Source organism: Corvus moneduloides, chromosome Z (genome assembly GCF_009650955.1).
Source record: "Corvus moneduloides isolate bCorMon1 chromosome Z, bCorMon1.pri, whole genome shotgun sequence".
Taxonomy (NCBI): domain Eukaryota; kingdom Metazoa; phylum Chordata; class Aves; order Passeriformes; family Corvidae; genus Corvus; species Corvus moneduloides.
The window spans coordinates 462327-486514 of NC_045511.1; the positions used below are offsets into that span (position 1 = coordinate 462327).

General features: G+C 49.6%; 2 protein-coding genes and 1 long non-coding RNA gene across 3 annotated transcripts in view; 2 read left to right on the forward strand and 1 right to left on the reverse strand.

The window, feature by feature from the left end:
• LOC116437814 overlaps positions 1–11406 on the reverse strand; it is a 46522-nt gene extending 35116 nt beyond the window's left edge. Inside the window, exons 1-3 of the long non-coding RNA XR_004237488.1 lie at positions 9858–11406; positions 8441–8567; positions 2595–2754 (exon numbers count right to left, since the gene is read on the reverse strand). This is a non-coding gene — a long non-coding RNA (uncharacterized LOC116437814). The remainder of the gene's footprint in view (positions 1–2594; positions 2755–8440; positions 8568–9857) is intronic.
• NARS1 (asparaginyl-tRNA synthetase 1) lies at positions 181–7857 on the forward strand. Its single transcript, XM_032096032.1, has 15 exons — positions 181–284; positions 915–997; positions 1182–1247; positions 1355–1447; positions 1622–1711; positions 1867–1945; positions 2290–2360; positions 2621–2707; positions 3552–3773; positions 3878–4077; positions 4249–4384; positions 5326–5439; positions 5896–6027; positions 6207–6338; positions 6484–7857. Exons 1-15 carry the CDS (start codon positions 242–244, stop codon positions 6613–6615), a joined length of 1680 nt encoding a protein of 559 aa, XP_031951923.1. The 5' UTR covers positions 181–241; the 3' UTR covers positions 6616–7857.
• FECH (ferrochelatase) lies at positions 9530–22412 on the forward strand. The gene is made up of 11 exons (XM_032096034.1): positions 9530–9621; positions 11401–11506; positions 12618–12737; positions 13091–13239; positions 16097–16231; positions 16486–16592; positions 17303–17401; positions 17513–17620; positions 17958–18122; positions 18528–18587; positions 18859–22412. Exons 1-11 carry the CDS (start codon positions 9573–9575, stop codon positions 18991–18993), a joined length of 1233 nt encoding a protein of 410 aa, XP_031951925.1. The 5' UTR covers positions 9530–9572; the 3' UTR covers positions 18994–22412.
• The last annotated feature ends 1776 nt before the right edge of the window (positions 22413–24188 follow it).

Below are 24188 nucleotides of genomic sequence, written 5' to 3' on the forward strand. Positions count from 1 at the left end.
GAAGGGAAGGGAAGGGAAGGGAAGGGAAGGGAAGGGAAGGGAAGGGAAGGGAAGGGAAGGGAAGGGAAGGGAAGGGAAGGGAAGGGAAGGGAAGGGAAGGGAAGGGAAGGGAAGGGAAGGGAAGGGAAGGGAAGGGAAGGGAAGGGAAGGGAAGGGAAGGGAAGGGAAGGGAAGGCTGGCTGACGCAAGGCGGCGGCGGGTTGGCTCAGCGGGCCCGTGATGCAGTTCCGGCGCCGCGGCCATGGCGGGGGATGTGCTGGGCAGGATGGCGACGCTGGCCTTCGGTGAGAGCCCGGGCGGCCCCGGTCCCCGCACCCCCGCGTCCCCCTCATCCCCGCATCCCCCGCGCCCCCCGCCTGTGCCGGTGCCCCGGGGGAGCCGTGCGGGGCCGGGCGGGCGGGGCCGGGCGCTGCGGCTGGCGGGGCGCACCGGGAGCGGCCGCAGCGCCGCCGGGCCCGCCGGGCCGGGCCTTTCCCGGGCACGGGCAGGGTCGCTGCGCTTCTCATTTCGGTTCCGGCCGTGGCCGAGCCGAGCGCTGCCCTGGCTGGTCCCCAGGCCCTCTCTCCCTGCTTCCCTGCACAAAGCTGTTCCCAGGAAGGGCTGCTCCTTCTGGTTCCCGATGTGCAGCCAGTGGCTCCCGAGGGTTCGGTACCTCGGGAGCCCTTGAGCCTTCAGCGAACGCACTGCATGGATTGATTTTTTTTAAATGAAAGATATTAAATAATTCTTATCCTGATTGACCAGATGGTGCCTTTGAAGGTTTATCACTGCTGATAACCATCAAGATTTGGTATAATAGAAAGGTTTGTGTCGGGTTGGAAGAGGCCTTTAAAGGTCACCTCATCCAGCCGCCTGCAGTGAGTAATTCTCAAAAATTTTTTTGAGTAATTGCCCTTATTTATCATGTATCCCAGAAGAGCTGTATGTGTCTGAACGAGAGGGCAGCGACTCCACCGGTGATGGGACGCAAAAGAAGCCATTCAAGACTGTGTTGAAGGTGAGTGTGGAAAACACCTGCTTTGTTTGGAAATGTGGAATGTGCTTTGGGGCAAGTGATGGCCCTTGTATTTTTAAATGTGAATTCCATACCCATTTTTGCAACCTGAGCAGAAGCAGGATGCCTGCTTAGGCTCTGTAAGGATGACTTTGGTTCACTTTGATTATTTTCCCCCCCTTTTTAGGCATTGATGACAGCAGGAAAAGAGCCATTTCCTACAATTTATGTGGATTCCCAAAAAGAAAACGAGGTGCTGTGGCATTGAAGGGTTTCCTAGTGGGAATTATTTTAGTGTTTCTTGATGTGAAGGGACACAATGTAATCTGCTGTGCTTTGATCTCTCCTTGAATTCTTTAGAGATGGGCCATCATTTCCAAATCACAGATGAAGAATGTCAAAAAGCTATGGCACAGGGAGCAGATGAAAAATGAAGCTAAGGAGAAGAAGGAGGTAGGCTGCAGAAGGAACAGAGAGCACCTTTGTTTTCTAAAAATATTACAGTGTTACCATCATTCCTGCCCCTCCAAAAAAGCCTCAGCTTGTTCCTCACTGGTGCTGTTGTTTCACTTGTTATTTACAACTGGCCTGGTCACAGCTACTTAATAAATTACTCTTTCAAACCAGGCAGAAGATCTTTTGAGAAGAGAGAAGAACCTGGAGGAAGCTAAGAAGGTTGTTATCAAGAATGATCCCAGTCTTCCAGAAGCCAAGTGTGTGAGTATGATCCTGTGCCTTGGCACATGGCCTGTGCTAGGGCATCTGGTCAGCACAGAGACTGTGCTGCTCTGGGATGGGGTCTGGATGAGCTCTGTGTCTAGGAGATGGTGAACCATTCCCCTATTTGATGGCTTTTATTCCCTGCCTCACAGGTGAAGATCAGTGCTCTGGAGGCTTACAGAGGGCAAAGAGTGAAGATTTTTGGCTGGATCCACAGGTTACGGAGGCAAGGTAAAGCATGAGCACTGTTGAGCCTGTGCCGAGAGATAGAACAAGTACAGTGTCCTTCAAAATTTGGACACAGAATGAGTCTGACAGCACCTGGTCTCAAAATTTTAAACCATTGGTTAGGTGCCCTCTCTGGTTGATCTCCATGGTCACTGCAACAGTGACAGGTACCCCTGATGTGTGGGCATACAGACATTTTTTAGTTCAAATCCTACAGGATTTTCAGTTTGGAGGCTAGTCCTGCAGAATTTCCTCAACTTGTTCTGTGTTTTAAGCTAATCCTGCCAAATGAGGAGCTAACCAGCACCTGCTCATAGTGAAACCAAATTCCTTCTCTTTTTAACTAGGGAAAAATCTGATGTTTATTGTCTTGAGAGATGGCACAGGGTTTCTTCAGTGTGTCCTTTCTGATGAGCTGGTAAGTTGTGATAATTCTGTTTTGTCATTAATTGAAGAGTTCATAACTTAACTGGTGTTCTCTTACATAGATGTTGTTAAGTTCTCCTCAACCTACTGACTCAGTTGTGTTACTGTTAACTTGTATGTCCTCCCAGTGCAGTTTGTCAATGTGAGAACTGTTTAGAAGTGACTGTGAGCTAATCTGTGACTCCAGCAGATGCGGTAGGAAAGTTAGGAATAAAAACTTACTCACCTGTGCCTTTGTGTGTCTCGCTGCAGTGCCAGTGCTACAACGGGCTGGTGCTGTCCACAGAGAGCAGCGTGGTGGTGTACGGCACGCTGAACCTCCTGCCCCAGGGCAAGCAGGTACAGGAGCTCATCTGGCTTCTCCTCTCTCACGGGTCATCGGTGTCCTGAGGGAAGCAGAGGTAGAAAGAATCATTGGATTATTTCAGATGGAATTAGGGCTAGAGAAAGAGCAAAGCTCCCAAAGCTGTGCTGTCACCCACCATTCGGTGTGAGACACTGCCTGAAACAATTTTCCACTGATAGACAATTCCTAGAGTATAATGTGCAGAACTATGTTAAATAAATGACGTGGCTTCATTTTCCTTAACAGGTTTATTCAGTTTTTATTTTGTGAGGCTGAGAATTTTTTCACGTCTCTTTTACTGAGATGTGTTTATAGGATTGATCCAAGGCTAGGTAATGTGAGCATGCACCATTACATTTTGGTAAAAATCTGTGGGTTAGCCTTTGAAAGAAATCCGCATTTCTACCCTGAAAATGCCGTGACTGAACTAAAAATGCCATTTGTCAGGGGCGGAAGGCAGCTGTGACCCACACGGGGGAGCTGGTGAGAGCAGAACTCAGTCACAGACCCTTTGGGTTGGAAGGACCTTATAGCTCATCCAGTCCCACCCCTGCCATGGGCAGGGACCCTTTCCACTGTCCCAGGCTGCTCCAAGCCCCGTCCAGCCTGGCCTTGCACATTTCGGGGGGTGAGGCAGCCACAGCTGCTCTGGGCAGCCTGTGCCAGGGCCTCCCCACCCTCACAGGGAAGAATTTCTTCCTAATACCCCATCTACCCTCCCCTCTGTCTGTGGGAAGCCATTCCCCCATGTCCCATCACTCCAGGCCCTTGTGAAAAGACATCCAAGGGGCAAGCAGTGGACTTTTTCCCCAGTGTTTGTTTCTCTCCCACTGCCAGGCTCCAGGAGGCCACGAGCTGAGCTGTGATTACTGGGAGCTCATTGGCCTGGCCCCGGCAGGAGGGGCTGACAATCTGCTCAATGAGGACTCAGAGGTTGATGTGCAGCTCAACAACAGGCACATGATGATTCGAGGCGAGAACATGTCCAAAATCTTCAAGGTGCGCTCCATGGTCGTGCAGGCCTTCAGGGATCACTTCTTTGCCAACGGATACTATGAAGTAAGTGTGTGTTCCCTGGTCAGCAAGTGACTGCTCTAGTGCCCTGAGTCTCATCCATGTCCTCAGTTCTTCACTCGAGCAGTGACAGCCCTGCTCTCCAACAGGTCACACCACCAACCTTAGTGCAGACGCAGGTGGAGGGAGGCTCCACCCTGTTCAAGCTGGATTACTTCGGTGAAGAGGCATACCTGACCCAGTCATCCCAGCTCTACCTGGAGACCTGCCTGCCAGCTCTGGGAGATGTCTTCTGTATTGCTCAGTCCTACAGAGCGGAGCAGTCCAGGACCCGCAGGCACTTGGCAGAGTATGGACAGTTGTCCTTGTTTTTTTTAAACAGCTTGATTTCCTTTACAGTGTGGGAGTAAAAGGGGGTCAAAAGTGTGTGTTTGGGTTGTGGGTTTTTTAAACGGCTTTGTTTCATAGCTAAAGACGTGTTGCTTGTATGTGACTTTGCGATGGTGTGGCTCTGTTTCAGGTACACTCACATTGAAGCGGAATGTCCTTTTATAAGTTTTGAGGACTTGTTGGACCGCCTGGAGAACTTGGTGTGTGATGTCGTAGACAGAATCCTGAAATCACCTGCAGCGAGCTTACTGTATGACCTCAACCCGGTAGGTAGCAATGGGAATAGCCAAGAAAATAGGATCTTAAACCTTTGCTACTCAGCACATTCCTTTGGGAGATGCAGGGCATGGCAGTGAGCTTAGTTACTATTTGTAATGATAAGAATATGAAACATAGTAAGAATGAAAAATCTGCAAGGCTGGTAATGATGAAAGCAGGGAACTGTGGGGGAAGATGTTCCTTGCTAGCACACTCCAGGAGCCAACAGTGTGCCAGGATTTATGGAAGTGTGTGCTGTGCCAGTGGAATAAAAACCTCCACCCCAGAGATCGTGTATCGACCAGCTGGTGCTTGCTGATGGAGCATGAGGGAACAATGAAACAAGCGGGGTTTCAGTTCCTCCCTTGGAACATGGAGCCCTGAAGCTGCTCTCATGTGTAGAGCCCTTTTGTCTTCTGCCTTTGCAGAGAAGATTTGGCTTTGCAAGACACCTGATCTCCATTACAGAGCACGCAAACTCGCTCATCCCTGGGGTTTTGGCCTGTTTCCTGATAAACACTGTGGAATGTTCAGTTTCAGATTTGGGCTGAGATGGGTCAGGAGGTGGGATGTAGCAGAAGCACACATCACAGAGGAGGGTTCTAAAGCCATTCTTGAGCACAGGGAAGAGAAAATGTCCTGTTGTGGCTCTGCTCATGTAACCTTTGCTAACAGCTCAGTTTGGAATACCTCCATGGGCAATGAATTCATACAGAACAGGAATCAGTTCTGGAATTACTTTCTCCCTTATCTTTCCTGCCAGCTGATCTGTGAGATTTATTGGGCTTGGAACAGTTGTGTTTGGTTCTAACGTTGTAGTACTGTAGTACTTCGATCATTTGATAATTTGATGATGTGCAAGCTGGGAAGGGTTGTGGACGTGCTGATCAGCTAGAAAATACCCCTTTTAAAATGGTGCTCCTCCACCTGTCTCTGCTCTTATCCACAGGGTTTCCAGCCCCCCAAACGTCCCTTCCGACGCATGAACTACGCTGAAGCCATCGAGTGGCTGAAGGAACATGATGTGAAGAAGGAAGATGGCACTTACTATGAGTTTGGGGAGGTAACATCCTGCTGGGAGGTGGAGTAATGTCATCTAGGAATGCAGCTGTGGGTTGGGAATTGACCTGATGTCCTTAAACACTGGAATAAAAACCTGTGTTGTCACCTGTCATCAGTTCCCTGGCCACACTTCTCCAGCATGTGAGACAGTTGTTTGAAGGAGCTCAGGAGAACCTGACAGCATAGCCAGGATTTTTTTTCCCCTCAGTTTTCTGTCTCATATACTGGGGAGACTTAGATTTTAATTGAACAGATTTTTTTTCCCCAGACATGTGTGTTTTTATATATAAATGTATTTCTTCTAAAATAAGTTTGTTTTAAGAATTTAGGTACATTAGGATGAAAGTGTGGACACGTGCAGTCTGAACCTGTCTTCCTTTCATGCCTGCTTCATGTGGGACTCAAGTATGGGAGTTGTTTTGGTGCTGCATATTAATAAAGCCTTCTCTAACTGTAGGATATTCCCGAGGCTCCTGAGAGACTGATGACAGACACCATTAACGAGCCCATCCTGCTGTGCCGGTTTCCTGCAGAGATCAAGTCTTTCTACATGCAGCGCTGCAGCGATGACTCGCGCCTCACCGAGTCTGTGAGTTGTTTTACCTGCGGCACTGGGGGGATGCTGCTGGGCATGAGTGCTCCAGGAAACTCCTTGGAGAATCCTTGCCAGGTTTTGTTCGGGGTGCCTTGGCGTGGCTGGCTCGGGCTGTGTGTGCTCCCCTGCTGTGGCAGCGTTTCTGTAAGCGGATGTGCTGTGGTGCCTTGCAGGTGGATGTGCTGATGCCCAACGTGGGTGAGATCGTCGGGGGCTCCATGCGTACCTGGGACAGCGAGGAGCTGCTCGAGGGCTACAAGAGAGAGGGCATCGATCCCACACCATACTACTGGTACACGGATCAGGTCAGTACAGCACACGTGCTGCTTGTCTGAGACTAGAGTTGGGGCTTTTCCCCTCTTGGAGGGGCTGGTTGGTTTGTTTCTGGTGGTATTAATGCAACTATAAATGACAAGAAAACGTGTAATATCCCCTTCCTGAATTTCACAGAGAAAATACGGTACATGCCCTCATGGAGGATACGGTTTGGGGTTGGAGCGGTTCCTGACCTGGATTCTGAACAGACACCATATCCGAGATGTCTGTCTCTATCCACGCTTTGTCCAGCGCTGCAAACCTTAGCCATCCTTGGGAAAAACTCCTGGAAAACTGAGCATCTGATGCTTGGGAAAGAATGATACACACTGCTGTACTACAGCCTATCTGACAACAAGACTTCCTGCAACCTGTTGCTAATTCAAATACCAATCTAGGATGTGAAAAGGAAAAAAAAAACTCTTTAAAAAAAAAAATGCTAGCAATTAACTGGAAGAAGCGTTAGAAAAATTGTTTAGGTGCATTTATGCTCTTGAGTCATCACAAAACAAAGATCCTGGTAAGCTGTCATTTAAAAAACAAGATACACTTCTGCTTTTAATTTCTGTGACTTAAAATATGCTGGGAATTTGATCATTTTATTTTTAAATTTGCTTTAATTTTAATCTATTTTCTCTTGGGGTTTCTTGTTGGGGAAGTCAGGAGTTCAAGCTCTTGAAATCCCCTAAGACTGCCCTCTGAGAATGGTATGGAGAGACATGAGCAAAGGATAAAAATGGGAATAAGTATCTTGAGGGTTGCACGTTTTTAGTTCCTGCTGATTTTAATGAGGGTTCCCTGAGTTGATTCAGTAGCAAGGTGTGTAGTGCAGCGCACAGAATTCCACTGCGAGAGAGGTGGGTTGGGTCTGGGGCTTTGGGGTTTTTTCCCAATTATTTATTGCTCAGCAGTGCTGAGGCTTCTGGCAAGGCAGGCTTTGCTCCCTTTCCCAAGAGCTGTGGATGAAGCGCTGCCGTGGGTCCATGCACACCCAGCTGGACGTGTCTGATGGCTCCTGGGCATGGGGGGTTGTGGTGCCTTTTGCTCCCTGTTTGCAACCAGAAATGGCTGACTGAGACCCAGAGGAATGGTAACTGAAGCACACTGGATTTTCAGACTGTAGTCCCAGCAGTGCTTTCCCACGTCACGCTGAGGTGTGTTCATAGAGCAGCTCCCTGTTCCCTTGTGCTACTGCGGCTGAGCAGCTTCCCTGGCTGTAATCAACTTAGCGAATAGGGGTAGTGGAATACTTCATGTGTTGAGTCGTCTGTATGGTTTCTAGTCATAAAGCAACTCCTTTACCAGAGAGAATAAAAAAGGTGTGTGCATCATCTGGCACCTGCACTGAGACTTGGGCTGGATTTGCCATTCACTCCTGGAATTGTTGAGCTGTGGATATCCATATTTTTGTAATAAGTGATTGGTTTTCTTCATCTTGCATGTTATATAAGCTGGTCTAAATCAGTAACCAATAAATTATGGCAACAGAAGCTGGTGTGCAAGACAGTACTTGACATTAATGCCTGTTCCTTTTACTGAGTCTTTGGAGCTTGTTGCTTGATACAGTGTGTACAAAAACCCAGGACAAGGGAATTTTCAAGTGCAGTAAACATATCCCAAGAACTGCCATGAGTTTTTTTTCCTTTTTAAAGTAAATCCCCGTTAATTAACTTAAAAGTATGAATTTTTCTAATTTGGAGGGACCACCTCAGCTGCCCAGTGAAACATCCTGGAAAGAATAAATGAGAATAAATGTGTTGCTGCGTAAGAGGTTCCTGAGGCAGTAGTGCTGCGGGAAGCAGCCTGAACTTCTGGCACCAGGTAAAGAACTTTATAAAATACTTTCCTTCTAGTGCCTGAAGTGATGGGAAGGAAGTGTTTGGAATAGATGCTTTTGAAAAACATCACATGTTTGGGATGAGTTTTCAGTCCTGAAACTTGACAGGGCTGAGCTGCTCTGAAAAGGTTAAAGATCTCCTTATCAGGGGAGCTACTAGGGGAAGGACTGAGGACTTAAGAAGTGCTCATGGAAGAGGCAGATCAGATAAGGAGCTTAAAAGGTGACTGGAATGAAAGATGCTGTGGAACTTACCAGAGACTGCTGTGCAATTCCCTTGGCAGCTGGTGGAGAGAGGTGGGGTGGGATCTGGGAAAGATGCTGCAACTGCTTGGAGCACAAGAGAACTTGGGGGTTTTTTTATTAGGAAGGAAAAACAAGCCTGCCAAAGAGAAGAAAATGTGCAATCAGAACTTGGATTTCTCATCTCACTTTCATTTTTCTTCACAGTGTCTCAACACAGTCAGATTGGTAATTGGATTGGGAACTGGTAAACTGGACTGCTAGCACTGGCTCCAGGACCTTTCATCCTTGTCCCTAGCAGCTTTGGGATGACTGTCCTGTAGCTTTGATTAGATTACCTCTCCTTACATGTACTATTTTATATTTATCTATGTTCAAGCTTACCTTGACCTGCTTTGTAAGGCACTTTTGGGGAGAACACATTGCTGCCAGCCTTCGGCACCAAGAGCTGGCTCTGCTGCTGTCCAAAACTGCTGCTGAAGAAGCTTGGGATGCAAACCACCCACATGTGCAGGATAACTGCTGTGGTGTTTGTTGCTTTGTGTTTAAATGATAGTATCATTATCATAGAATCATCAAGTGCAACCACCAACCTAGCGCTACCTCTGGAATTCCTAAACCACTAAACCACATCACACAGTGCCAGATCCATATGCCTCTTGAACACCTCCAGGGATGGTGACTCCAACTCCCTGGGCAACCTTTTCCAATGCCTGAATTCCAGTGCTGAGTTTCTACCGGGAATGGAGGTTACCAGGCAAGCGCTGTGCTCCTGCATCAATGTGTCTGATGGGACGCAGAAGTCGAACCCTCATCTCTCATGAGGCGCCCGCTGAGAAAGACCCCAGCATTTTTTACAAAAACATTTTAAATCTCTTTTAAAAGATTTTGCAGTTTTAAAAGGTTTTGCAGTTTAGAGCGTCATTTCAAACCGGGGATCGCTCGCCCTCGCTCCGTGGGAGTCCACGGGGACTATGGAGGGGAGCCGGGGCAGGGCCACCTACGGGACACCCGCCTCGGGACCGCCGCCAGCCCTCCCCGGATCGCCCCCGCTGCCGTCGGGTGCCGGGGCGGTGCCGGGGCGGTGCCGGGGCGGTCCCGGGGCGGTGTAACGCGAGGGGCGGTGGCGCGGCTGTCTGAGGGAATGCGGGCGGCCAAGATGGCCGCTGCTGCCGCCGCTGCCGGGCGTCACTGTGAGTGTGGGGGCGCCGCCGCGATGGCGGGAACGGGGGGCCAGGGGCGGCGGGCGGCCTGAGGGCTGCCCGGACACCGCGGGCGCTGCGCGGGCGGGAGCGCGGCGGCGCCGCCGGCAGCGCCGGCACCGCGTTACACAACGCCCGAGAGGCGCCTTTCGTAACGCTGACCCGCGTTTGGGCCGGCGGGGCTGCTGCGGCGGGCGCCCCGGGGGCCGTGCGGCCGGCTGGCTTACCGGGCAGGATGATGGCGGTCTCCCCCTCAGCGGCGCGCGGGGTCCCCTCAGCCGCGCGCGGGGTCTCCTCAGCCGCGCGCGGGGTCTCCTCAGCCGCGGGCTGCGATGCTCAGGGTCTCTCCACCCGAGGCAAACGTGCCCCTTGCTCCTGTTGGGCTCAGCTTCTCGTTGATTTTCTGTATTGTTATATATTTTACCCTCTGTGGAATTCAGTTTGAAACGAGCCGCTCTCCCGTTTGAAAGCGTTTGTGTGGAAATGCTGCCTGTGTCGCAGTTCGCCGCATGTGCGGTGGGAGGTGTGAGCCCTGGGCGCAGGGCAGGGTCACCGCTGTCCTCCCGCTGCTCACCCCTGCAGCGCTCACATCGTGTCCCTACCGAGAGGCACCGGTGTGCTTACCCACCCCAGTTTTCGCTCTAGAGTTTAGTATCGTAATGCCACTTCTAAAACATACGAAAGAACACTTTTACTAATGTTCCATCGAGCTGGGATCATCCTCGTTGCACATCCCGTTCTGCACTATGTCCTTCATGATGCAGATGGAAACGTGCATAAACCTCACTTTAAATTATCAATTGCAGAATGTCCTGGGTTGGAAGGGACTCCGGGTCATTGATTCAGCTCCTGGCCCTGCATGGGACACCCCAACAATCCCACCCTGTGCCTGAGAGCGTTGTCCAAATGCTCCTGGAGCTCTGGCAGCCGTGGGGCTGTGCCTATTCCCCGGGGAGCCTGGGCAGTGCCCCAGCCCCCTCTGGGGCAAGGACAAATGCGTTGTTACAGTGCAGAAGTATCAATGCAGCCATTGAAACTTCTGAACTTATTGTTCTCTATAATTAGCATATCGTGTCAGCCCTTCAGAAAGTAATAACCTAAGAACTGGAAGTAAAAAATAATATTTGAAAAGACTCTTTCAGGCATCAGTGATGCTTGAAGTTCTTTAGTTTGCAGCTTTTTGTATAAGTGCAGATGCAGGCATCCACATCTATGTACTCGTAATCCCGAGTAAGAGGCTGGATTTGCAGGATGCGTTTCGTTGCCATTGATTTCAGCAGGTTTTGAGTCCGTTCAGCATCTGTTCAGGAGGTTATTAGAGAACTGTGAGCTGTAAGATGCTCTTCCCAGAGGGTGGGTCAGCTGCTGAGGAGCTCTGTGCTATTGTGTCTGGGGTGTGCCCAGGTGTGTCTGACCCACGAGGAGTTACACAGTCTGATGCTTATTCCTCAGTGTCAGCCCCTTGTTTCTGCTCTGTTGTCACCAGTTATTTTGGAGTTATGATTGGAACTCACAGATTAGTGAGGCTTTGGTTCGCTTTTTGGTTGTTGCCTGATATCTGCAGAGCTGTAAGTATAACAAGTGCTCAAAGGAAGGCAGAAGCTTGCGATTTCCTGACTTTCTTTGATCTCAGGACCTGGCGCTTGAGTGAGAAAATGCTGAGCTCGCGGTGCTGTGAGTGGGTTTGTGTGGCTGTGGAGGGATTAGCGCTGTGCTGGCGAGGGGCCCCTCGGCCCGGCGCAGGTTATCAGAGCTGTTATCTCTCCGCAGTGCTGAGGAGCTGCAGCCAGCTGCGGGTGCCAGTGCGATGGAGAGGCCAGGCCACGGCCGCCGTGGTGACGGAGAGCACCAAGCCCCAGATCCAGCCCCAGGAGCGGTAGGTGTGCGCAGCAGGGCGGGGGCTCTGTGCCCGCTGCCTCTTCCTGATAGAAGCAGGGCAGCCACAGGGCTTGGTCTGCTTTGTGAGCGTGTGATTGTTTATCTGCCTGGCTGCACTCACCCAGCCCTGTGTTCTCCGTTCCGCAGGGCAAGGACAGCCTTGTTCCTGCAGAGCTCCGTGAGCCTGGGGCCCCTGTAAGGCCTGAGGCAGTGTAGGAGCAATGGAAGGACGTTCATTATCATTATTATTCGAAGTCCTGGTTCTTGCTTCCTGGGTTTTATTCAGCAGCCTTCTGATAAACACTCCAGCAGAAAGGGACTAGAAGCTGAGGTCCTGAAACACTGGGGCAGGCCTGGGCTCCTCTCAGTGCCCTGTTGTGAGACTTTGGCTTTAACGAGAGGAGGGCAAAGCTCCCTGTGCAACCTAAACCATCTGCTTGGGAAGTGAGAGATCCTGGTCTGTGGGCTCCCTTGGGCAGGGGAAACAATTCCATGGGGAAATTGGGTGAGAGTTGTGATCAGCAGCCATTCTGTAAATGCTGATACCACCATCTGTGCTGCTGTGCCGTGTGGGACATCATCCTTACAACAGTGTGCCAGACCTGCACCTGGATAGAAAAGCCATGTGGAAAAACCCAACCCAAACACAACTGGCCCTGCAATGAATTTATGTGTAGAAAGGCTTCTTGCTGCTGTCACTGCTGCAGGAGATGAGATGTGTCCCCACAGTAATGAAGACAAAGACTTGTGCGACTGGCTCATCTGTTATCCAGGGAAGCTGCTGCTTGGTTTGGTTGGAATCCACAGCTGAGACCCTGTTTTATAACCTCCCTTAGAGCCTGCAGCTGCAAGACAGCTTTCTTAGCGTGTTTCCGGCTAAAGTCTGTGTTACAAAGTGGGTACTTTTTAAAAAAGCAAAGATCGTGTAGATACTTGTGTCTGTCTATTCCTGTTCAGAGCCCAAGCGTTTACATAAGCAGGCGGAGCCTCTGAATAGGAGCTGCCTTTGCAAAAGGCAAATGCAGGGAGGATAAACTGGTTGTTTTGTCGTAATAATAAAAATAAAAGCAGTAGGTCCCTAGGATTTGAAATCTCTCTTGATTCCACAGGAAACCTAAAACCGGAATCTTGATGTTGAACATGGGAGGCCCGGAGCGGCTGGATGACGTCCACGATTTCTTACTGCGTCTCTTCCTGGACAGAGACCTAATGACCCTTCCGGCTCAAAAGTGAGGAGCACTGGGATCTCCCGTGGTACAAGCGGTGTTAGGTGTTGCTGTCTGAGCTGTAGGCTCTGATATTTACCTTCTGTAGAGAGCAGCATTCCCTAAGACTACTTCATCTTGGGAGCAGTCAGTGCAAGAGGCAGTGCTAGAACGCTCTGGAAGTATGTTTGCCATGGTTGTTCTCTTCTAATTGCAGATTGAGGTGTGGGCAGGGTGGTGGAATATAACATCAAACAAACCGTGCTGCTTTGCTGTAATTTGCGGAGATTGCCGCAGAAAACCTGCTGCAGCAGAGCGCTGGGGAAGGGCTGGTGGTTTGGGTTGTGCTATTAACACGTCCCTCTTGAATGCTCCAGTCAATTAGCACCGCTCATTGCCAAGCGCCGCACCCCGAAAATCCAGGAGCAGTACAGCAGGATCGGCGGGGGCTCCCCCATCAAGAAGTGGACAGCGGTGCAGGGAGAGGGCATGGTGAAGCTGCTGGACAGCATGTCTCCTCGCACTGGTACTGCTCTGCTCAGCCTCCTACAGGCTGCCTTTGCTCTCTGTCTTGGAACTGTTTGCTTGCAAAGCAGCTTTGGCTTCTTGGTTTTCATTGTGGGGTGCTGTGGATCTCAGCCCTGCTGGGAGGTCATGGCAAAGACAGTGCAGGAGGGATTCCATTCGCTGTTAGGTCGTTATTGAGGGCTGGGCTCAGGGAGTCACCTCTCTGTCTCTCCTGTGCTCATGGGAAGATGACTGTGATAGACAAAGTGTGTTATTTTCAGGTGCCAGGAGTCTCCCTTAGTGTGTGGCACTGCAAAGCTACACCTGCCCTGTAAGCCCTGCTTGAGCCTGAGGAAGCTTGCACTGAAGACAACTGGTTGAGGCTTAGATGGGAAAAAAGGGGAATGTATTTCATGTGAACAACTAAGGCAGGTGTGGCAGGAGGGGTTCAGAGTGGCGCTCTCAGCAGCTGTTTCAGGGCTTAAAGGAGGACAGTTGGAGAAAAGACAAGGCTTTGTAGATGAGCACTGCAGGGCATGGCTGAGCGATAGCAGTGAGCCCCACCCAGGGACACAGCAGGAGATAAGGCTGGACAGTTTGGCTGAGGTGGAAGGAGATGCTCTCTTTGCCAGTCCTTCATGATGAGAAAACTTCAAACATGAATACAGCCTCCCTCCCCTCTCTCTGGATCACAGAATCCCTCTGAACCTCACTCCCTCCCAGCAAGGAGTGCTGACTGGTATGGGGTAGCCTGTGCCACTCTGCCCAGTAGCCTGAGTGTGATGGGAAATGGGTGCAGATGCTTCTGGGAATGTCCTTTCACGCAGGGCTATTTTGTAGCTTTTTGTGGCACCTGCCTCAGGCTTGGCTAGAAAAGGGCTAGAGGAAAAGGACTACTAAAAGGGTCTGGAAGGTGAAAAGCAACATTCTTGGAAGGCTAGAACTAAATTTATTTCATCCATTCAGAACGCAGTGTGTCACTGGTGCCTTCATTCAGGTGATGTTCAAACCTTTCTCCACAGATGTGACTCCCTAGCTTAGTTTGAGCTGTCCCTCGAAGTACAGTCCCTGCAAGTACAAGAGCCTGAGGCCTGCTGTGTCACCCAAGGCAGGAGTGATCTTGGAGCAGGAGCCCCTGAAGGGTCAGGCTTGCAGCAGGTTCTGCAGATAAAACTTGGACGGTTTATCTGCTTTTCCCAGTGTCCCACTCCCACTTGCTTTTGTTTGGTGACCACTCTCTGTGCAGTCACACCCTTCTCTGGGCACCTCTCCCACCTGATAAGTCCTTTGGAGACTCCTTTTTTACTTGACAGCAGCTGCAGTTTAACAATAGAATGTGCTGATCACTGCCAGCCACTTCCTTCAGCATCCCAAGTGACCTTGCAGAGCACTGTGTTCCTTCCGAACAGCTTGGAACAGCTGGATGTGCTTCCAGACAGCATTTGGGAATGTGGTGTGCTCACAGGTAGCACTTTGGGAGTGCTGAGCCCTGTTAATGAGTAACTGGCAGGAGGTGCTGGTACCATGTGAAACGTGGCAAAAAAGAAATAATTTCAGGGTCATTTTGCCGTGATCTGATCTGGGCAGCAACTGAAACCTCAGTGTGTCAGGAAAACTGCTCTCCTCCTAAATCCAGACACAGCACTGTACCAGCTCCTAGGAGGGGAACTAACTATCCAAGCCAAAATCAGGACAGGATGTCACTCTTATTTAAGTTGTCTGTATACAGACACCAGCATCTCCCTTTTGCTGCCCATGGTTCTGAATAAAACCTGACACTGTGAGGGTATTGCTTCCAGGTTGGCCATGTTTTGAATGTCCTTTCCCAGGTTAAACTCCTACAGTCCCTGCTGTGGTTAGTCAGACTTTTGTCTTCAATGCCATTCAAAGATGTTAATGAGGTTACTGGCTCAAGGGCTCCCGAAGTTGGGTCATTATTTGCTGCTGCTCCCAGCTGGGAGCTCTCATGCCTCCTGCAGAGAACTGGGGCTGTCTAAACCTGTTTTCTGAATCCTGCATAAATGTATGGAGTGGAGCCCAAGCACGGGACATCTGCTTCCTTCAGAAACCTGCTAAATGTTATTTCAGAGCCACTGACCCGGAAACCCTGAAAAAGAAACTTTGCTTTTGTTCTCCTAAGAACCTCTGTCCTCCACTTAAAAAAACAAAACAGCAAACCTCCCCTGCCTGCCCCCCGTCCCCTAACCAAGCCGTGCTCCCAAAGCTGACACCCAAAAGATTAGAGACAGAAAATGGAGAAACCTGAGATGTCCTCAGGGAGAATCATACTGCCTCCAAAATTAGGTGTTAAAGCCATGAAGCTTTTTATAAAACTCCTCCAAAATTAGAATGGGAGAGCATTTATCCCTGATTCACTGCTCTGCTGCCCCAGACAATAGTGCTGGTCCTTGGGGTTTTGGTGCCCTGGGAGCAGGTGTGCTGGGCAGGGAAGGCAGCTGGAGCTGAGGACTGTGAGGACATTGGGGTGTTCATTTAGCTTTTTGTAGTGACACTTTTTTATCATTACATCATTAAAATTAGGACTTGCCCAGTGAGACATGAGGGCTCTGTCCAGGCTGGGACCCATGTCTCTGCTAAATGCAGGAGAAGCAGGCAAGTGATGTTTCTGCAGAAGCAAACCATGATATAAATCACTTTTAAATTCTAATCACAGCCAAGTGAGGTACCAGAAAATTGCTTGGCCAAAGAAAGGGTTTATATATGACAGTGCTTTAGAAAAGTAGCCAGAAAATTATCGACAAGTTTACTTCAGCAGTTTCAGCCTGCCTGTTCTTGTCTATTTGAAATATTAATGATGTGTTACTGTGAGTTCTCACCTTTTCCTGCACTTTCTCTTCCTGTGCTCGGGCTGGCAGCGCCTCACAAGTACTACATTGGCTTCCGGTACGTGCATCCCCTGACAGAGGAGGCCATTGAGCAGATGGAGAAGGATGGCATTGAGAGGGCTGTTGCCTTCACCCAGTACCCCCAGTACAGCTGCTCCACCACAGGTGAGCCTCCGAGCAGAGCAGGGGCGCTGTAGGCACGTGGCTGTGAACGTGGATAAATCATCTGAACTTTGATCAGACTGGTGCATTGTATGAGCTTGGATATAATTGTTCCCATTGGAGACTCTCAGCTCTGATTTACAATTGCATTTTAATTATGTAGCATTTAAAATATGGTAATAGCTTGCTGCAAGGCTGTTTCAATCTGACAGGTTGCTGATGGCCTGGCTGAACTTGTGTTGTCAATTCTGTTTCAGGAAGCAGTTTAAATGCCATTTATCGCTACTATAACGAGAAAGGGGAGAAGCCAAAGATGAAGTGGAGCATAATTGACCGATGGCCCACACATCCCCTTCTCATTCAGGTGTGGATCTGAAGCCTTTGGGGTTTATATATTTTCTTTTAAAATATAGAAAAAAATACTGAGGAAGGATAACAGGAAGGCTTCAATCGGAGGGTGCATTTTAGTTGTGCGATGAAATGAGTCTTGTCTACCATGTCTGAAATTACAGGAGAAGGAGGGTTATTTCATGCCAGATGCTTTGGCAAGATAAGGTGTGAAAGGGACCACTGTGCACATCCTGTTTTAAAAGCTGAATGATGTTACCCTAATGGTGGTGGCTGGAAGGAACCTCTACAGGCCATTAGTCCAAATTCCTGCTCAGAGCAGGTCTGTGATCAGCGCACACAGAGATCGTGTTGGTTTGGCAATTCCCCTCCGGCAGCAAAGAGTAATTCCTGGCTGTGGCAGGAGCAATGAGGGGGAAGCCTTGCTGCTTTCTTTTCAGAGAAAATGGCCCTTTGGTCTTTATCAGGGAGCTTCTCCTTTTGTGTGGGTTTGCAGTTTTTCTGGTGTGCTGAGCAGATGAAAAAAACACTGAAGGCAGGCAAGGTGGAACTGCCTGTGCTGGGGGACATTCCCGGGACACACTGCCTGAGTGTTGTGCACACTGAAGGGAATTTGGGAGTTCTTAAGGCAACAAGAAACATGGGAGCTGCCTGTCTGGATCACTAAGAGCAGGAATGCCTCCCAGTGTTCCTGATTCAGGTCTTTGTTTCTGTTTCTCTGAGCAGTGCTTTGCTGATCACATCCAGAAGGAACTGAACCTGTTCCCACCAGACAAAAGGAAAGATGTGGTCATCCTCTTCTCGGCCCACTCGCTGCCCATGTCTGTGAGTTACCTCAGGGAAGGGTGTGGGGACAGCTGTGGAAGTGCCAGGCAAATCTGGTCCTTCCCCAGAGTGTTCACTGGATGACAGAGGTGCGGTGTGTTCGTGGTGCAGGTGGTGAATCGCGGCGATCCGTATCCTCAAGAAGTGGGAGCTACTGTCCAGAGAGTCATGGAGAAGCTCAACTACTCCAACCCTTACAGGCTTGTGTGGCAGTCCAAGGTACGTGCTCAGGGAAGCTGAGCAGGTAAACCCTGTGCAGGGTTTTACTGAACTGAAAAAAATACTCCTTTATTTGCATTTTCAGTTATTTTAATCAGTCTTGTTCAGGCCGGCCCAGGTTCTGTTCCTTTGAGGTGTAATGGTGGGAAGTGTGTCTCCATTCGTTAAACAATTAATGGAGAAAGTGAGAAGTACAACCAAAAGCAGGGAAATACAAATAGCTGTTTCCATCCCATCCATAATCTGGTCTCTGTCATCCTGCCTAAGGAAATGTGGGTGTTCTTTGTAAGAATGATTTAATGAGTGTTTTTCCTTTATTTCCCCTTTTTTCTTCCAGGTTGGACCAATGCCTTGGCTTGGTCCCCAGACAGATGAGACCATTAAAGGACTGTGCCAGCGAGGAAAGAAGAACATGTTGTTGGTCCCAATAGCATTTACGAGTGACCACATTGAAACACTGTATGAGCTGGATATCGAGTATGCCCAGGTTTTAGCCAACGAGGTGAATGCTCTGTGGGTTTGGTCTTGTTTGGGTAGTGCTGCTCTGAAATTATTTCTCCTGGGGTGCAATTTGGTTTGTAGTTGCTTCTTGCAATATGATTTGGGATGAGCTTTATTTTCCTGTGAATCAAAAATTAATCTGAACTGGCTTAACCACAACACAGGTGCAAGTTTGTCTTTCTGGTATAAAGACCATTACAATTATTGCTGAAAAAGAATGATTTTTGGCAGCAAAACAAAATGTTGCCCCATCGTAATTTTTGCTATACTAAAAACCATGATACTGCATTTAATCCTGTCATTTTGGGGCAACTTCTGAATGAAGTAGGAAGATTTTGAAGGCTACCCAGTGAAGGATCTAGCAGATTTAACAGATCTAACTTTTTCCTCCTTACTTTTGATTCAGTGTGGAGTAGAAAACATCAGAAGAGCAGAGTCTCTCAATGGAAATCCACTCTTCTCCAAGGTATCTGCTATGTTGCAGTGGCTGTAAAGGTTTGCAGTTGTGTTTCCTGCTGAGCATGGCTGTTTTCAGGTAGTTTTAACGTATTTTGAGTTTAAGAGCAGAAATGGAGCCCTGCGTACCTCATCTGTCTAGCGCAGAGGGGTTTCCTGTACCGCAGTTGGTGTGTTTTTGTCAGAAGGGGGCACAGGCTCAGCAGCCCCGTGCCGGGGCTAGGGCGGGGGGTTTGCACAGCTGGATTTGCTCCCTCTGACCATTGCCACCCGCCCTGCAGGCCCTGGCAGACCTGGTGTGCTCCCACCTGCAGTCCAACGAGGTGTGCTCCCGCCAGCTGACCCTGTGCTGCCCGCTCTGCGTCAACCCCGTGTGCAGGGAGACCAAGGCGTTCTTCACCAGCCAGCCCCTGTGAGCCCGGGAGCCGCCTGCATCCCACGGAGCCGCCTGCGGAGGGACACTGCCCCGGACCAGCCCTCCCGGCACACACCCACAGGCTCGTGCTCTCAGTGCTGTTATCGCCCACAACAGCACAGAGAACTTGACTTTGGTTTAATTTTTCTTATGTTTTCTTTGTTTGAGAAGAGTTGTAGGAAGTAGGGCAATGAGGGCGTTTACGCTGTCAGGCGTGAGGAGATCTCGTGTCATCCGACCCCGATCAGACTTGGCGTGAGCCTGGCAGTGCGCACTGAAAAACGTACACAGCTTTTTTACAATTAGCTTCTATTTCTATGCAGGGATTTATTTGTATGCAGGGTGGTCATGAGTGCATTAACTTGCCAAGTCAAAGGTACAATTATTTTGGTTTTGCTTAAGGTGCAGTCTGACCAGCACAGTCTGTTGTCTGTTCTGAGAGGGACTTTGCAGCTGGCTTTGGAGACTTTGGAGATCAAGTGGCTTCTAATGCTTTTTAATAATGTGTGTATACATATATATATTTCTTTCTTCTTTTTTTTTTTTTAGAACATAAAGATAAGGCTTTGTTTTGTTTTGGTTTTCTCCTGCCAGAAACTTCCAGTGAAAGCTTAGCTGGGATAGTAGAACGCACAAAACTTGTTTACATTTTTTAGAAAAAACATTTTCATTATCTGCAGGAAAGCATTTGAAGAGCATAAATTGAAAGGAATTAGCCTGCTTAGGTGATACTGGAGAATTTGATCCTTTGAAACTGTGTGTTTCAAGCCTAGCAGGAGCATGTGTGGAAACATGTTGGCTTATCTTAAGCAGAATGGCTTTTTAAATTATTATTATTTTTATTAAAAAGAGCTTTCTCTGTTTGGTGAAGTAAATTTAGGAAGTCAGGCTTGTTCTCCAGGAGGTTTATAGATCCACTCTGTGCTTTCTACTGTGCCACAGTACTGTGTTTTTGTGGGATACCTCTGGAGTGCCATAGTTAGGATTGATATGGCTTAATTGCTGTTATTTAAATGGAGATGATCAGCCAGGAGTAATTTACAGTTTTACATTGCAGATGCCTGAGAACAGGCCGCCCTGTGCTGGGGCTCTCCTGAAAGGCTGCCAGCCCACAGCAGAGCTGAGCTGGGCAGGGCCCTGGCACTGAGTGTCCCCCCGGGAGGCACAGGGGCCCCTCCTGCCACCGGGGCGGGAGCAGAGCTGTGACCGTGTCCCGTGGCACTGAGCCGTCCGTGTGGTGGCCCAGCTGGCACCTCCTCGGGGGCACACGTTTACTTGATGTCTTTAGCACTGAAACGCCAGGACCTGGGCACTGCAGGCTGGTTCTTGGGAATTGCTGGTGTCTGGGAAGCAGATGCCACGCTTCTCAGCCAGGTTGATCTGCTCAGGTAACCATGAGGCATGAGTAGTTTGGACCTCTGATCTTTTGAAAACAGGGTGTTTAAAGAGAGAAAAGGCCTCTTGTGGTATATCAGGGGTTTGTCTTGTTCTGTTTTGTTGGAAGAAGTAAAGGTGGGGTACCAAAGGAATGGATGGATGCTGTGTTGAGCACCTGTGGAGGGGTGTAAATCCCTAATACCTCTGGAGAGTTGCTTGCTCCACTGCCATACCTGCTTCCCAGGGTGAGACAGACTGAGATTCCTTCAGTGCAGCACCCTGTTCCTCGCAGAAAGAAGTCTTCCTTGACCCTTCATGCCTGTGCCTGTTTCAGTGGCAGGGAGCCAGAAGCTTCTCTTCTCCCTCTTCTCCCTCCCCTTGGTCTCTGCTCGCTGCCTTGGCAGCAGAAAGGAGCACAGTATGTCTGGGAACACTGGCCTTACGTCTCTTGTTGGACAAAGAACTCTGTTCCACTTCTCTGTGTGACACTTCGGGGTCAGTGGAAAACAATCTGGTCTGTCAAATCTTCCAACTCACTCCTGTATCCTCACAGCTGACCTTCAGGTGGTCCAGGCTGTGACCACCACATTGACAAAGTGTGGAAAGCAGAGGTTAATTTCCTATGAACTTTGTGGTATTATAAATACAGATGGCTTTTCATTTTCGTACTGGAGAGAGTCCTAAAAATCCTAGCTGGCACTGATTCTAAGGCATTACATTTGTCCCCAGTAATAAAAGGTACTTAAAATTCACTTTTGAGTGTTCTAACCACAAGTGGGATAATTACTCTGTTGCTGCTATTAGACCATAATGTAGAAATCACTTAATTTTCCAGCTTTTAGCAGATGGGGCCTGTCTCACGGAGCTGGTGGTACTGGTTGCTGTCAAAGGGTATTTTCATAGAGGTTTCTGAGGAGTTCCTCATCTCTCAAGCCAATGCCCAGCGGGTTGGGTGAGTGTCTGCCCCAAGGAGAGATGAATCCCATGGTGCATGTGCCTTCCTGAGCCCTCCTCAGTGCCATGTCCTGCTGAGTTTGCAGCTCCTCTGCCCCATAGCTGTTCCCAGTGCCCCTCTGGTGGGCTGGAAACCTCTGATGCTACTGGCTCTGGGCCTGGTGTGCCCGGATCTGGGACGCTCTGGTCCCTGGACAGCAATCCAGCTGGGTTGTTCTTATCAGTGACACTCCTCTTGCAGCACTTCAGTCACAAGTGTTGCTCATGCACATATCCCTGACAAGAACAGGCAGTGGGAAGCCAGCCTGTGGGATGTGAGGCAGCGCTGCATCCCAAGGTTTCCTTGGTGAGAGCCGAGTCCTCAGGCTGGGCTGGAGCTCTGGGGGGCTTTGGGGATGGCAGGGGGTCACTGTCCTCCTGCCCCAGCTGGGGTGGCACCTAAGTGCAGGAGTGAGCTGGGCAGGGGATCTGCCCACCAGAGCTGCCAGCACTGTGGAGCTCTGGCCTCAGGATATCGACTGGAAATTGAGGAGTTAGGAACAGCCTGTGGTGTCCTGAGGGAAGAAATGGGAAGTAGTGGGGTGAGGTTGTTTTCCTGCTTTTGCACTCTGCAGTTTGGCTTATTTTTTCATTATTGAGTGAATTTTTCTCTTTTGAATTTCTTTCTAACCTGTCCCTTGGTCCTAGCTGCATTTCAGAGAAGGTGGAAGCTTCCAAAAGGTGCTGACACCAAAAGGTGTATGGATGGTGTCGGAGCTGGCCTTCTGCCATCCCCTGGAGAGGAGGATGGCATAGCTGAGTTCAGTGGGGCTAGGGTTTCCCTAGGAATACCTAAAAGTTCAGTGAATTCTCCCTTTCCACCATGCACAGAGAGCTGGGGATCACCATGAAGTGTAAGCTGCAAGAGAGAGCAGCTCCTTTGATTTTGTTAATGCCAGATGTGTACAGATCCTTGCTTTTAGCCCAACGTATGCATTTCAGATTGACCAAGGACTTCCATTTGATGTAACACAGCGAATTTGGATAATCCTACTGTGTGTCATTTGCCATAAGGATGGAATTCCAATTAAAGGTTTTTTTAAGAAATAATGGAGCTGTGTGTCTTTGTAAGAGCCCTTTATGCTGGTATTTGGGGTTCTCTGCACCTCTGGTGTCAGGCTGAGGTGAGTTACACCCTCTAAAAAGGCTGGAGAAGATGGTGAATCAGGTATTTGCCCTGGTTTGGGATCCCACCTGTGATGGATATTTAATTCTGTTCCCTGTTAGCGGTCTCTGGGCAGCTCCTTCCTGATCTTACTAATTAAGTGCTTGATTGATTATTTTCTAGAGCAGGGATTGGAGCTGTTGGATACTTAAGCTGATCCACTAGTGAGCTCTTGTGAGCTGGGTTGTGACAGGGGAGAGAGCAAGATGCAAAACCAACACAATGGAAGGTGGGAAAAATGGAGGAGAGCAGTGATAGTTCTTTTCCTGTGGAATCTCCGGCCAAGCTCTGCTGGTTTACTGTCGAGTGGGGATTTGGCTGTGTGAGTGTGGCAGAACTTCAGCAATGTCATATTTGAATCCAAAACCGTGTCTAACATTGTGGAAGCACTTTTCCTTCCTCCTTCTTTCCAAAGGGCTCACTCTCCACCTGCTTTCCTGCTTAGCCGTGTTTCTCTCCTCCCATCTAGAAGTACTTGTCTCCAGCAGCACAGCCTGGGCAAGCGCAAGGGATTTATTTGTAAATCAGCAATTTCAAGCCCTCAGGAGCAGGTTCTGCTCCTGCCTGTAGAGCATGGGGATTTGCAAATTTGGACCAGGTCTAAAACCTGCCTTCTATTTTCCTGCTGAATTTGTTCTCAGCAGTAAGTGCTGGGAAAAGGTTATTTAATTTGAGTCCATTGGCCTGGCTGATGGGCATCCTTCCCATGACTGCACAGAGATGGATTGTCTGTCCAGAGAGGGATCAGCTCCGAGACGCGCGGCCTTTGATCCTCTGGGCTCAGAGGTTGCTCCAGGAGCGGCTGCCCGGTGACATCTGAGCCCCAAAGGCCAACAGAGCACAAGGCCACAAAGTGGGGAGGAAGTGCTCCTTCCCATCACTGGAGCTGTTCAGGACCAGGCTGGGAGCACTGGTCTAGTGGAAGGTGTCCCTGCCTTCCAACCCAAAGCAGTCTGGGATCCTGTGAGTCACTAGAGGTGTTGCCTCTGATCCCATTGCTCACGGGGCAAGGAAAGGGACTGTGGAACTGAAGCCTGGCAGTTCCCAGAATGATGGAGAGGGAGCTGTCACGGGGAATCCAGAGCACTCCATTTTTCTCCTGTCATTTTTAAGGATGATCCATAACGTGTGAACATCACCCGCAATCGAGGCCTAATTGTGTTTCTCCAGCGAGCAGGCAGCACTTCCAAGGAAGCTTAAACGAGCACTTAAGGGATAATGCTCGGAGCGGGCCCGGGGGGGCTCCGTGCCCTGGCCCGGCTCCTCACAGCCAAATCCCCCAGCGCTTTTATCCTGGAGTTATTGGGCCATTATGGGCTATGGTTGTCTTTTACAGCCTTGGATTTCTTGTGCTGTCAGGCGGGAGGGGAGGGATGTGTAACATGACCCAAAGTGGTCTTGTTTGTTTTAATCTGCTGGTTTAATATCTTATGGCTTCCTGCCATTATCCCTTTCGGAGCCGGACCCTGGAGTCACTCCTGGAGGTTTGCTGTGTGCAGAGACTGAAGGCAGCTTCCAGTGGGTGCAGCTTGTGGCTGGCAGAGCTGGCCTTGGCTTGTTCTCTGTGTGTGGGGCATTGGTGACAGCTGTTCCCACCTGATGATCCCACTGTGGTGTCCTGCCACACTGCCTATCCCAAGGCTCTTTCCTCCTGGTTGTTC